Below are 14,304 nucleotides of genomic sequence, written 5' to 3'. Positions count from 1 at the left end.
AGAGAAAATGTACGGCTGTGAAACTGCAGAGCCGGGTTAGCTTCTGATCCAGGCTCAGCTCCCAGAGCCATTGCTTATTTCATCCACTGACAATTTAGCATAAAATGCAGACAGTAATTTGAAATTAAGTGATGAATTCCATCAGCTAAGTATTTTGAAATACTGCTTAAGTAGTATTTGATTCAAAAATTATTTGAAGTTTGGCTGCTAATGTAATGAGGTGAGAATTTCTATTGAGACGAAATAGGCTAATCAATTTGAACATTGATACTGAGTTAAAGCAATTTAAAATACCACTCTCTGCTGCAGTAATGGATCCCACTTCACCAAAATTACATCTGAGGAAACATAGGCTCTCCCTGGCTTGATCTCTTCAGATAGATTTGGTGCAGCTGTGGTAGGGAGAGTCACACCCCCCTGGCTGCACAGGGTTTTTTCACTCCCACTAATCCAGGAGCTAGTCATTAACACACCTGTGTTCAGATGACAGGTGAGTTAACAACCCTCCACCCAGCCCATTTGAGTGCAAAGTGCACTCTCAGAGCCACAGAATACTCCTTACAGGCTGATTTCCTTGCAGGCTGCCTGTGGAACTGGCTGGCAGCGGTCAGCACATCCCAGGGCTGCTTGGCTTTTATCTTTTGCTATGGAAGGCCACGCGAACGCTGCTCTGCAGGCTGGAAGTGGGGGTGCTGCCGAAGGTGTGGAACTTTTTGTTCTGGGCTCGGGGCTGTGGGTCAAGCTTGCCCTGCCCCTGGCACAGCTGCTCTCATTCAGTGGCTCCCTCCGTACTCTCATAGGTTGAGGGACAGCTGCTCAGCATCATGCAATCATTTGGAGGCTTAAAAGCTACCTCAGGAACGTTCAAAACTAAGTAGGGGGTTAGAGGATGGAATGGGGGTTAGTTAAATGTGGTAGATCTGGCAAAGCGTGGCATTAAACTCCTAAGAGAAATACAGTCTGATGTGCTCAGAGGATCTCCCGGAGAAGGTAAGAGCTTTTTTTCCTCTAAATAGTTTCCTATAACTGTTCTGGCTCTATTAGGAGGGGTAGGAATGATTGGAATTGAATGGAACGAAAGGAATTCAATGAAATAATTACAGACAATCAATGTGTTTTTTCAGCAACTTTTTATTTTGAGGAGCGACTTCTTGGCAGGAAAGCCCCTCTCAAAATCCCTCTTTGCAGCTGTCCCCGGGTAGAGAAAGGGCAGCTTCCCAGAGCCAGCAGCCCGCTGCCAGAACTCACCTTGGGACCTCTCCCTGTGCACAGCGTGGGACTGCTTCCTGCAGGCTCCTTTTTCTGAACTAGGGAAAGGAATTACTAGTGGACCTGGATAAGGCCACGCACTCCAAATAGCTGCTGTCCCTCTTGCTTTTTATGGAGGAAAAAAAAAATCCTACATAGGTTCCAGTTCTTTATTAGCTGATCATGAGACTCCTCTGGCTTGTAAGTTTTGGGGTGTATGCTTCTCTTCATACCTTTGTGGTCGAGGATGGTATCACGCTGAGGGCCACAGCACCCCCGATACGAGGCAGGAAACTTATTTCCATGTCGCTGAGCGGCACGGGGAAGGCGAAAGGGGCGGCTGGGAGGGCCGTGCTGCGGCCAGCTCTGCCAGGAGCTCCGAGCCGGCTGGCGGAGGGGCTGGGGTAGGAGAGGGAACCGTTGTGAGGAATCGGCGGCCTGTCCAGCTCGGGGCGGCCGTAGCACCGTTGCCTGCGCACCCATCCCCTGTAGTGCAAGGGTCGGACTCTGCTCGGTGCCCAAGCGTGCCCGAAACGCCCCTGTGCTTCCAGCCCCAGCACGCCTCCCCGGTGGTGTGGGTGCTGCTGGGTGGTGCTAGCCCGAGATCTCAGGAGTGCCCTCGGCCCTTTACGAAAGGGTGCCGGCTTCGCTCCTGCCATCGCAGCACAAAAATAGCTGCCCGTTTCGTTCTAAATTAACACGCTAAGCAGCTGCTCGCCTTCGACGAAATCATTGCCGGTCCGTGAGCAGCCCGGACTACATAACCCCTCCTCCATCCGCGGAGCGCGGCCGCCGTCCCGGTTTAGCTGCGCTCATCCCGCGAGCAGCGGCTCCGGCCGCGCTCAGCCCCGCTTCGGCCTCACGTCGGGCGGCCCCCGACCGCTCTGCCCGAGGTCCCCGCTCTCTGCCGGCATCCCCGCGGGGATCCCCGCAAACCCTCCGCCGTGCGCCGCCCGGGGGAAGCCCGGCTCCGCTCCCCGCACCGCCCCGTCCCTCGGCGTTGGCACCTCCATCACCGCCGGCATCTCCCCTCCTCCCTTCCTCCCCCTCCCCGCACACCCACACGCTCTTTCCCATTCCCTCCTCCCCGGCACTCCGCAGCGGAGCGCTTTAGCAGCCTGCGCGGCTCCTCGGATAGGAGGGGCTGGAGCTTTTTACAAATTGTTTTTCCCTTTTTTGTTTTTTTTTACTTCCTCTCCTCCGGAGCGGACCCACTCGGAGCAGCCGCCGCCGCGGACACGTCGGGCCGAACAGGGAGGATGGCCGCGGGGCGCCTCCCGGGGCTGCTCTTCCTCTTGCGTGAGTACCGCGGGTCGCGATATCCCCCTCGCCCCTCCGTCGCGACCCGGAGCCGTGTCGCGATGCGGCCGGCGCTGCTCAGCCGAGGTCCCGCTTCAGCGCCGCCGGCCGCCCCGGCGTCAGCGCCCGCTCCGTCGCGGCGGGGCAGCCGGGTCCCGCGGGCTGCCGGAGGGGCGAAGGGCGGGGGGCCGCCGCTCAGCTCCTCTGTGTCCGCAGACGCCGCAGCTCGTCTGGCTGCCGAGCAAGAAGTTGAAAACCTCTCCGGGCTCTCCCCTAACCCCGAAAAGGATATCTTTGTGGTGCGGGAGAACAGGACGACGTGCCTCATGGCGGAATTCGCCGCCAAGTTCGTCGTCCCTTACGACGTGTGGGCCAGCAACTACGTGGATGTGAGTGGGGCCGGGGGAGCGGCTCGGGTGGGCGGCGGGGCCGGGGAGCGGCCGCGGGGTCACCCGTCTGAGCCCCGCTCCCCGTTGGCAGCTGATCACGGAGCAAGCCGACATTCCGCTGTCGCGGGGCGCCGAAATGAAGGGCAAGTGCGGCACCAACGAGTCGGAGCTGGAGATCTCCTGGCTGGAGCGGGCGTACACCCTCAAACTCTTCTTCCTGAAGGTACGGGGCTGTCCCCGCAGACTCGGGCGCGGGAGGTGCGCGGCCGCGTTGCGGGGCCCTGACCAGCCCTGTCCCCCGCAGGAGGGGCACAACACGTCCCGCGGGCCGGAGGCTTTCTGGAGGCTCAGCCGGATCCAGTTCTCCTACGACACCTCCGAGCGCACCTACTTCAAGGACGCCGTCAGCCGTAAGCGCCCGGGGAACGGCGCTGCAAAGCGCGTGTGGGGGCCGGGAGGGGACGCACCCGCCGGACAAGTCGCGACCGGGTGCCGCTACCAAACCCCGTATTCATTTTTCTCCTTTTTATAATGTATTTGCGTTTTGAATCGCTCGGGAGAGCCGAGCTGTAGCGCTGCCCGCAGCCCTCCCGCGGCGTCCGGGAGCGTACGGACAGTGGCTCCGGCTCTGCCTCCGTCCTGCGGCACTCGGCCCCCGCAGCAGCCTGCGAGGCTTCTCTTTAACTCCGTCCTGATGGCTGTTGAGTAGGTGGGAAGGCAGCGGTTTCCCCGTGATAGCGGTGAAACGGGCATCAATGTTCTTAGCGCATCCGCACCCGACAGCGGTCGACTCATCCCTCACTGGGTTTCCTTTCTTGTGGCTTTCGTTTGGGTTTTATCTTATTTCTGTTCAGAAATGAGTCATCTTGCACTGAAAACTAAAATACTCTCCTTTGCATTTTTTTTTTTCAATAAGGTTTTCAAACTCCAGTGCACGGTGCATGATGAGTTTATGGCATGAGGCTTACTGGTTGTGGAGCTGTATTTCCCAGTTCTCCCCCTCTCCCCCCACTGTTTGTGTCCCCAAAATACGGTGGTGACAGTTACTAACTGTGGATGCAGAACACTCACTGCCTTTCTGTGCTGCTGGAGGGGAACAAAGGGCTGCAGAGTAGTGGGAGGCTTCCCTCGTTCCACCTTGCTGAGCTGCCTTCCACTTTCCTTTATGAAACATGCTTGATATAATGAGAAACTGTTTTCTTGTAATCTACACTTGGGTGAACTGACCACCTTTGTCTTCGGGAAGGACGTTATGGGCCACGTTGCTCTGCAGTAAGACCCTCAAACTGCATTGCTGATTCCACCTGAATTTGGGGTTTAATTGCAGCTGCTGGAATTGCTCTTTCCCAAACACTGGGAGTACGAGTACAGTCTGAGACTGTTATCTGCATGGACATCAATACCAACCCTACCTCTGGCTTTATGGACTTCAAGTCCTGTTGCAGGAGTGTGGTTGGAAGCAGTTGTGACCAGGTGGCCGCAGTGCGGGAATTGTCCTGGCTGCATGGAGGTGTTGTGCGGGCTGCATGGTGCTGTCCTAGGAGAAAATGCTGCTTTGAGAGCACTGAAGCGTTCAGCCACCATGCGGCATACCCAGTGCTCAGTGTATTGGCTTTGTTATAATAAAGTCACATTGGTCCCCCCCAAAGGCAGGGCTTGACCTTGGCTCTTTCTGCTCCTTGGCAGCTGGGAAGCATACAGCCAGCTCCCATCGGCTCTCTGCCTTGGTTACCCCAGCGGGGAAGTCCTACGAGTGCCAGGCACAGCAGACCATCTCCCTCATCTCCAGTGACCATCAGAAGTCTGTGCAGCTCTTGTTGTCTGAAGTCCGCATCCAGCCCTTTGACATCACTGCAGATTTTGTCTTCAGTGAAGGTAAGGCACGGGGTGAAGATGTGTCCTGTGTTTCCATGGCTCTGCTGTGGCCTCTGAGGACATCTTTATTTCCTTGAGGAATCTGGGTCCCACCTTTATCACAACACTATCTCCTCCCTGTGGTGGGTTGTCAGTGGTCCTTGAAGTCCCTCCAGCCTTTTCTGGTCTTCTGTGGTCTTTCAAAAGCTTTCAGAAGTTCAGCCCAGCTGATCACAGCACAGTCTGTCACTGCGTGAGCATTAGCTTTGTAAGGCCCCATCTAGCTGGGTTGGCAGCCGGTCCCCAGGGAGCCCCGTGGGGTAGAAGGGTCTCAGCATCACCAGAGCTGCTTTCAGGACAGCTCCAGGGCCCTGAGCCACAGCACGTTGAGGAAAGATTGGGAAATGTTTGCGATGCGCGTTTCAAGGATGATAGAAGTGTAAAAGGGAGTCGAGCCAGAGACCTCCAGGTGCTGGTGATCTTCTCTGTGTTCTTGGTTTAGGCAAGAAGTTTCTGCTTTGGTGTTTGCTGCTGTGCTAGGCGGGCTAAAGTTCGATGTGTCCCTTTGTGCAGTCCCTGTGCCAATGGCCTGTGGGATCTGAGGGAAGGTTGGTGCTTGGGGATGTCTGTGTGGGGAGCAGATGGAGGGTGGCAGGAGCTGGATGGATGCAGTGGCTCAGCAGGAGAAAGCCATAAAGCTTTGGTTGGTCTTGATGCAGTGAGCTGCCTGCCCACCTTGAGATTTGCCTTCAGGGATTATAATGAAGTGTTTATCCTGAGGAAGGTGTGGAGCTCCTTCTCCATAGCTTTCACCTGTGGTTTCCCTCAGGTCGGATGAGTACATTCCTCTATTAGTGCTTCAGTGACAGGTCCCTTTTTACAGTATTGCTTTAGCAAAATATTTAGCACCATTAAAGTAATGAGATGCAAGAAAAATTTGTAATAGCCCAATCTTTTAACAGCAGGCTTAGAAGATGGTGGTGTTATTTTCAAGCCCAGCATTGAAATCATAGGCTTTTATTATTTTGTATGTGGGAAGTACTGTGGAACACGTGCCGAGCACCTTGTGACTCACGGTCTTTTCACTGCTGTAGTAAATGCTTGCTATTGTGTGCTCTGGCAGTGCTCTGCAGGGCTGAGTTACTCATGGTAAGGCCAGTTTTGGAGGGAATTGGTTTTATCTGTGAAACAAATGTGGTGTTTTTTCTATAGAAGTAGCATCATATTTTGCATAGGCTGCAGGGAGAAAAAGGTTGAATTCCATAGTCTGCTATCACTTCTGTTGTATGTCTTCATCCTTTCCCTGTTCCTAGGGATCCAGGCTCCCTGCAGTTGGGGGTTGGCTGGACAGATCCTGGAGGTAAGAGGAGAGGGTGTTTAAAATACATAGGTTGGGGCTGAAGCTGGGCTGCAGTGTCAGTGTGATATCACACTTGGAGCGCGGTAGCTCGCAGTTACAACAGCCAGGCTCTGCGTTTGTTGCCACAGGGGATACCTCATCCTCTTGTGGTAGGCTCTTTTGGTATCAGTCTGTAAATATTTTATTTCATTATTGCTACTTATTATTATTGTAGGGCTTTGTTTGCTCATTTTATGCAGGTTGTGGGGGAGACCTCAGTTGATGTTGCAGTTTTAAAATGCGTGTGGGGAGTTCCTCCTTCCGAGCTCCATTTCTGCCTTGGTCAAGCTTTCTGGTTTGTTGCCGTTGCTCTTGTTATTAAATTACCTCTTGTGATGTAATTCCACTGGAGCACCTGGAGAGGATGGCCAGAAATGCTGGATAGCGGTTATCTAACTGCAGAGCTCCAGGCCTGGCTGCGGCACAGCCCGTGTGCTCACCACACGCATGGCGGAACGCAATCCTTTGTGGGGTCTGAAAATCACTGCCAATCTGAAATTACAGTAATTAGCCTTCTCCTTTTTGGTTCATTAATTTCCCATTAGGTAAAATTCCTATTAATTATGAACAAGCTACAGAACATTCTAAAATATTTTCTACCAGAGGACGAGACCTGCTGGAGCAGGAGGATCGCCTGATGCCGCAAAGCAGTGGTGGGGAATGGGCTCATCGTTCATCCTCACACTGTCCTGCCTGGAGGGGATTAAGCAACTTGCAGCGATCAGATTGCTTTCATTTTTTGAATGCTTAAAGTTAAGCGCTGGGATTATTATTATTATTATTTTAAGACATTGCTTCCAACTGGCACAGGGGACACAGATTCTTCTTTACCTTTTGCAGCGTTAAAGGTCTTTGATGTCCCTTCCAACCTAAGCCATTCTATGAAAGCAGCAGAATTTTTTTTGTTCAGAGATTGGGATTCTTTTTGTTTTTAAACAGAAAATGTGTGCATTTCTTCAGCTTTAAAATCAACCAAAAGAGAGCTAAAGCAGGAGGGTGAGAGGAGAACATCTAAAGGCGAGAAGGAGCCGCACAAACTCTTGATTTTCATGAACATCCTCCATACTACAGACACACCGGCATCCAAAGGTGGTCAGCGGGGCTTCCCCCTCCTAAGCAGCCCCAAATGAGAGCTGTTTTCTCAGGGCAGCCCCTCTTTGTGAGGCGTATGACCACAGCTAAAAAGCACACTGCCTTCCCTTTTTTTAAACCAATCACTTATAAAAACCCATCTCAAAAATCCATCTTGTCGTGCCAAACACTGCCGGGCTGTTCTTCCATCCGTTTAACAGCCCTTGCACCAGATCTGAGGCTTGCAGTCGAGACTGCGGAAAAATGCTGTCTGATGGGTTTTTTATTATTATTATTATTTTCTTTGCTGCTGTTTGTTCTGCCGAAGGAGGCTGAAACAAGAAAATGGGCCTGGTGAGTGGTTTTGTAGCCTACTGCTGAAATTGGACGAGCACTCACCATAGAAACCGTGGTGGTACGTGAGCTGCGGTGCCTCGTGCTGCCCGAGGAGGCTCAGCACAAAGGAACGGAGTGCACCTGGGTGCATCCTTTGTCATCCTCCTGCAGCACTGTGTGGGGCTGTGGGGTAGCACAGGGGTTGCCCTGGGGGGGCAGCCAACCTCCTGGCATCACCCCAACTTCCTGCATAGTGGAAATTCCTTTGCACCCCGCTGAACTGAGTGTAAACATCAGCAGTTGGGGCAAAGGCTGAGATCTGTGTGACCTGAAGCAAAATCTCAGGGGAAGTGAAATGGGAAGGGGCTGTTTTCCTGCAGAAACTGTTGATTTAAGGCGTAGGTGTCTGTTACCGAAGTGACGGTGATTTGCTGTGCACTGAGCAGTCCCTCTGCCTGCACTGGGGTTGCTCGGGTCAGATGTCTGAGTGTGGGGCTGCCTGAAACTCCTGCACTTTCTGCTTCTCCCCTCTTTCCATCTTCTTTTCTGACAGGGTGGGAACAGCACCTGCTGCTGTGTCCTTGCAGGGCTGCAGGCCTCAGTATCTGCATTGCGTTAACTTCTGGGCATGAAAGTGCAGTGCTGATGTTGAGGGATAGAGTTACAGATGCTGTGCTTGGTGCTTTTTGGGCACCTCCCTGCTGGGCTCCCCACAGCCCACCCCCACTTCCCTGCGTTCTGAGAGCAGAGGTGTCAATGAGCAGCTCCAGTGGGACAGAGTGGATGTGTCTGGGCAGGAGAGGTGTATAGCTGTCTGGGCTGAGCATTTTCTGCCCAGGGAGCACAGCAATGCCTGCCTGGGGGGCAGCATGCTATGGGGTGTTGCTGGAGAGCACTAGCTTTGCCTTGGTTCTTTTTTTTTTCCTGTTCACGTATATTTTTCTCTTATAATTCTCTTTTAAGAAGAGTCGTGAAAAAGAGCCATCTTCTGTGGCTGCTTGTAAGAGCTGACACCTTTGTGAGTTGTGACTCAGACTTAAATACAGCTGTGGCTTCCTTTGGATGTCAGTTTTGGCCACGTCTTCTGACGAACGTCGTGCCCTGTACCCAATTTGCTTTGGTGGAAGATGGGAATTTGGATTCCTCAAGCAGATGTTTGAGGGTTGGGTTAGTCCTGGAGCTTTCAGCTCAGGCTCTTGCTCTGCCCGCAGACCCTCACGTTGACCCCATTCTTCTGAGAATCCAGCACTGCTCCTGTTTGAGGAAATGTGTGGGCAAACCTGTGATGTTGGAGCACAGGTCAATGTCCACAGCTGGGATTACAGCAAGCTTGTTGCAGTGCTCTGTAAGATTTAAGCTGAGTGCTTTCCCAGCCTTTGCTTTGTGCCTATGCACAGTCAGGGTCAGATCTGACTGTGGCCGTTCCTGCAGTTGGCACCAGGCAGCTGCTGTGGCTCTGCTCAGTGCTGTGAGCCCGATCAGGCCTCAGCATCCTGACCTGGGGGAATTCCATCAAGCGCTGGGATCCTGATTTGGGTTTTTTACTGTCATCTTCTTGTTTTGTTCCCCTTTCTTTTTACTACAAACAAAACCCCTGCATTGCAGCAACTGCTGTAACAGTCCCGGTGATTAATTGCTCCTCTGGTGGAACAGTGAGCAACTGGAACTGAAAGAATACTTCCTTGTCAGACTACATCTCACTTTTGCTTTTCTATTTCACTTCATTTGTGGCTCAAAACGTTTCCAAACGCATTGCTGGGAGGTGGGCTCTGCTTTGGGAGGCAGTGTGGCTCCGGAGGTGCTGGCAGCACTGGAGACATGGATATGTCCCTGCTGTCTCCTCCTGCCTGTGCTGAAGGGTGCCAGGGTTTTTCCTACTTCTTTCCACGTATGTACTGCTAGAGTAGGTTGCAGGGTTTGCTATTCTGAGCTAATCCAGATTTCTGCATCTTGCAGCATTGCATCTCTGCATCAGCTGCTAGGGGAACCCATCTGGTCTGTAATGATGGGAGGAATTAGTGGTGCCCTTTGTTGTGTATGTTTGACATAACATCTTTCTTCTGCCTTTTTTTTGTTTTTGTGTGAACTTACTGCTACTTCCATTGTTTACAGCAGAATTCTGGCTCTGTGAATCAGACAATCCAGGGACCGGAGCACTGACCCTGCTGTGCTGATGGATTTTATTTGTTGGTGCTGGCATTCTTGTTTTGGTATGGCAGCCCTACCTTGGCACCACCAGCTGCTCTCCCTGAGCATCAGCATGGAAGAGTGAGATTTTGGTGGGAAAAAAGTAAATTGGGAACCTCTCTATTGCCTGTAATGGGCTGTGGTGGTGCAAGGGAACTGAACTGAATTAAAAGGATTCTGCGTTTTCCACTGTATGTTTGCAAGCTTAATAGAAAAGTGTTTTCCCATCACAGCAGTGATTATTTTCTAGGGGTTTATTGAGTGAGGGTGAGGATTTGCAGGCCGGGGGAAAACCAAAAGAGAGGCTCATGGTGCTTCTGTTTGTCCTTTTCTGTATTTGACAAACAAGATGGGCTGCTGTGATGCTGCTTGTCCACAAACACAGTGCTCTGCCAGCATTGGCGTGCTGCCCTCAGGCAGCTTGCAGGGAGGGGGAAGGGGCCGGTGGGTCTCTGTCAGCCCACAGGCAGAGGGGAAAAACCCTTTCAGTGATAAGCAGGGTCAGACTGACAGGTTCAAGACGTGCTGATGTCAAGGTCTTGTGATTATCACCTTTATGGTCTCTAAATAGAGCAGATGTTCACCTGGGGTCAGGAAGCTTGCTCTTTTGTTGTCCTGCTCCCAACACCGGTGCTGTACTGTGTGGCACAGAGCTTTGCAGAGGATCTTATGGGTCTGAAAGTGCTTTATTCCACTGTGTCAGCTGGCATGGTAAAAGATATTTCCTCTCCCTCCAAACCTGTGCTGTGTCTGTGATTTCAGTTCCCTCTAAAGCAATTGATTTTCTCCCCAGGACTCTGATGACTGCTGCCATCTCTCTTTGTTGGCGAAGCTATTTTTGCTGTGCAGGGATCCCGGTGTGCAGCTGACTCGCACACGATGCTTCTCCAGGGAGACTGGTTTAGTACGGTGGCAGGAATTAACATTTGCAATGTCTCACTCATTTCCCTCTTTATCTCCTTCTCGTTTTTCCCTCTGCAGAACACAAGTGCCCGGTGGACCAGAGGGAGCAGTTGGAAGAAACTCTGCCTCTGATTTTGGGCCTGATACTGGGGTTGGTTATCGTGATAACCCTCTGTGTTTACCACATCCACCACAAGCTCACAGCCAACCAAGTGCAAATTCCTCGTGACAGATCTCAGTATAAACACATGGGATAGGCGACAGGACCTACAGGGACAGGACAGGACCAGCAGCTCGAATATTCATCAGGTAGAAAAAGTAAAAGCATTTTTTCTATGGGAGAGAAAAGGTTATGGGGGGGGAAGAGATGGTATTCACAACACCCAACTGCAGGTATTTGGTGGAGATGCATGAGGTTAGGCTTTAATATAGTGAGTGCACAGACACAGCTGTCTCCATAAGAGAACCAAGCATGTCTGATTTCAGGAGTCTGTCTGTGGCAGTAGGTGCTATGAATACCTTCTTCATCAGCTGGACCAAACACCTGCAGACAAATACTTCACATGTCAAAATCTAATACTGGGGGCAAAATGGTTCTGTTTCTTCCTTTTATCTTTTTCTTTTTTTCCTCGAGGGTCTCTTACCTCCCCATCGTGCTGCTCTGGGCGTGCATTTGGCTTCTCTGTGTGCTGCCAGAGAGCAGGGCTGGGGGGACGGGGCCATCGCATGGACTTCATTAAGGCCCTCTAAGAAAGGGGCTCAAACCACATTGCTGGCATTTGCACTCATGTTAAGGAAAGCACAAAGAGGTACAGGGGTGTGTTAGGAAAAAATCAGGCTGGGTCCTCAAGCTGCCGTAAACTGGAATACTGCAATAAGGCAGACTGCAGCCAGCTGAGGAACTGAATGCTTGAGTGAAGAAAGTTTGGTTTTGCTTCCTGAGCCACATCTGAATTAAACTTAACAAAAAAAAACCCAGAAAAAAGTATTGATACACAACTATAAAGTGCCATGCTACTGCAAGTCAACAGAGAAATGCTTCTGGCTGGGCATCCTGCACGTGTTGTGATTGTTGTTGAGATGTCGCATTGCTACCTGCAACCGATACCTTCACAGTGAGACAAAAACAAAGGAAGAAGAAAACAGAAATATTCACGTTACTATGCAGATTATTCAGGTATAGTCTAACGTAACAAAAAGTATGTAAGGAAACCCTTGGAATCTAACCTTAAATGTAGGCCATTTTTAATGAATTAAAACATGTACATATACCGTACTCGATTGCCGTTGTTCTTTTGGAATGCTGTAATGCTTTTCCCAGATCTGTGTTACTTAAGGGGACAGCTGTGACAAGGGGCAGTCAGAGGGGATGCTATTCAATGTAGCTTGAATTCTAGCAGTATTTTGGTACAGGTGGTTGGTGATGATATTCTGTGGTTCCCTGATGTTCTGTCCTTTGTTGGCAATTTCTAGTGTTCTGATCTCTCAGTCACTTCTTGCCTATGGGTGATGGCATGTTTTATTTGGTACTGCCCAGTTCCCACTGCAACCTTTGTCTTCCTTGGCTCCTCAGGCCTTGTCTTAGTTGAGGGTGTGGAAATAACACCTTGCTCTCCTTCAAGTGACTTGATCCAAATCAGCAACTCTCTCTCATGCTTGAAGTAGACTAAGTCAAGGAAAGTAGTAGTTCCAGTGTTGAAACAGTTACTTGGGTTTAGATGTATTTACAGCAGAAGTATGCTTAGGGTTTGGTTTTTCAGCCACATGGCGATAGTAAAATTAAAGCACTGCTATGCTGAAGTGGAAGAGCAGCTGTCAGCCTGTACTGTACCTGCTCGGCAGTGCCATGGGCTGTAAAGCCAAAGGGTGGGCTGCTGAGGCAGAGTGGGGTGAGGGCAGTGGAGGAGCTGTTGGCTTTTCACTGTGGTGTCAATGTGACTGACTTAAGGTCTGACAGAAAAGACCAAAGATTTGCATAACCCCACCCCTACTTAAAATCTCAAAAGAGAACCCTTTGCACCTTTCAGCTCAAACCATATTTTTGTGAAATTATTGATTTTTTTTTTTTTTTTTTTTTCCCATCAAATGATGTTTTTTTCCAAACTCACATGTTTGGAATTCTTCAAGAAGTTCAAAAAGCTGCCTGCAGTAACTGGAGGATGGCAGCGCTTCTACTGTGATCTCATTTACATTTAAATTTTTTACATTTCAATTTGTGTTTGGCTTTCAGTCATAGATGGCTTATCGTGGGTGAGCTGCAAACCAAACACTTTGCTCTATGGTTGTTTATGAACACATGGTGGAACATGGATAAATACGAGGAACTCGTCAACCTACTAAGCTCTATAAGGACCTGTAATAATTATGTAGTTACTAAAACAGCTGTCAATGACTTGCAAAGTACTTATGAACGGAACTTTAATTATAATTTTTTGATGTATTTCTGAGGAAGGGAGTTACGTTGCCAATAAATGCCCGGCCTCTGCTCCTGCAGTTAGACGTATTTGCGAATCGCTTTAGAACGGGTGAGCTGAGGGAGATGCATCGTTTATTAGTGACAACAGGAGCACGAGGTAAGTGGAGTTGGTTATGTGCTGCCTTCGACTGCCTCTGGCTTTATGTTAGGGACAACGGGTGAAATGGCTCAAAGGGTGGTGGTGAGTGCATTTTGAAACATTGACTGTCTACAACCAAAAGCATATGGCCTAATACCAACCCTCATTCTTAAGCCTTACTTAATACCTAATGAGCAAATAATGTCAGAGATCCATTAGCGAACTGATGGCACTGCTGGGGTAGCTGAATAATGCTTTAGGGCTGTGTAAAGGGGGAAAAGGGGAAAAAAAAGATTACCTCGGGGACAGGGAGAGAAGCTGGACTTGTTAGAGCGGGCCCAGTCCTGGAGTGCTTCAGATACAAAGCTGTCTGTGTCTGCCACCTGTTTCTGGTAATTTTTGGTGCTTTATGGCTGACTGCAGAGGGATGTCTGGATGTTCCTGCCAAATGCCATCAGTGCCAATGTGCTGAGCAATGAAAGGATTTTTTTTTTTTTTGTGCACTTTATAAAGACTGCATGCGTGTCTATGTTTTGGGAACAAGGTGAGCTCCAGGTGGCTGAATGATACCTTGCTTCCAAGGACTACACCCCTCCCATTTCTCCAACTACATCACTTGCTTCAGCCAGCGGGGACACAGCGGTGACTTCTGCCACAGGGAAGGTTTGTTCTGGGCAAGGAGACAGTGAAGGGGAGGCTGCTGTGGGGAACAGGGGGTGTTCAGGGCCTGGTCGGGATGGCTTCCTCAGGGACAGGAGGGGTTCTGAGGGAAGATATCATCTGTATCCCAAGCCAAGGAGTTCTGCAAAGAGTGAGGATCTGTGTTTGTGTGATTACTTCTTGCCATTGTTTTTCTGCACACCCTCAGCCTTTGTGCTTTCCTCCTTAAGGCAATTTAAAGATGATGCCAGGGGGCCTTATCTGAGCCTCACGCATCTTCCAACTTGCAGTTCTTCAAGTTAAATTCATTTGCACATTCCTACAAAAGGACCCTTCTTCTGGTTACTGGCTTGGCAGAGCAGTCTATGACATTATGCACGACTTAGGAAATAGACACAAGCCA

At 50.5% G+C, this 14,304-nt stretch overlaps 2 protein-coding genes across 4 annotated transcripts in view; both read left to right on the top strand.

Annotated features, from left to right (window-relative positions):
• PLCB4 (phospholipase C beta 4) overlaps positions 1 to 718 on the top strand; it is a 216,837-nt gene extending 216,119 nt beyond the window's left edge. The window contains exon 43 of the transcript XR_006938644.1: positions 581 to 718. The gene's annotated coding sequence lies outside the window, so the exon portion shown is untranslated. The remainder of the gene's footprint in view (positions 1 to 580) is intronic.
• Positions 547 to 13,960, top strand: LAMP5 (lysosomal associated membrane protein family member 5). 3 transcript variants are annotated; one of them, XR_005858763.2, is made up of 8 exons: positions 547 to 2,547; positions 2,764 to 2,936; positions 3,028 to 3,159; positions 3,241 to 3,346; positions 4,623 to 4,811; positions 10,765 to 10,995; positions 13,139 to 13,259; positions 13,786 to 13,960. XR_005858763.2 is itself a non-coding variant. In XM_015283531.4 (6 exons), exons 1-6 carry the CDS (start codon positions 2,508 to 2,510, stop codon positions 10,941 to 10,943), a joined length of 819 nt encoding a protein of 272 aa, XP_015139017.1. In that variant the 5' UTR covers positions 547 to 2,507; the 3' UTR covers positions 10,944 to 11,962. The 3 variants fall into 3 exon arrangements, 1 of the variants encoding a protein (XP_015139017.1); XR_005858762.2 differs by lacking the exon at positions 13,786 to 13,960 and having other exon boundaries at positions 13,139 to 13,486; XM_015283531.4 differs by lacking the exons at positions 13,139 to 13,259; positions 13,786 to 13,960 and having other exon boundaries at positions 10,765 to 11,962.
• Positions 13,961 to 14,304: the final 344 nt, after the last annotated feature.

Source organism: Gallus gallus, chromosome 3 (assembly GCF_016699485.2).
Source record: "Gallus gallus isolate bGalGal1 chromosome 3, bGalGal1.mat.broiler.GRCg7b, whole genome shotgun sequence".
Lineage (NCBI taxonomy): Eukaryota > Metazoa > Chordata > Aves > Galliformes > Phasianidae > Gallus > Gallus gallus.
Note: the sequence above shows the minus strand (reverse complement) of the source record. Positions and strands in the feature narration are given on the sequence as shown.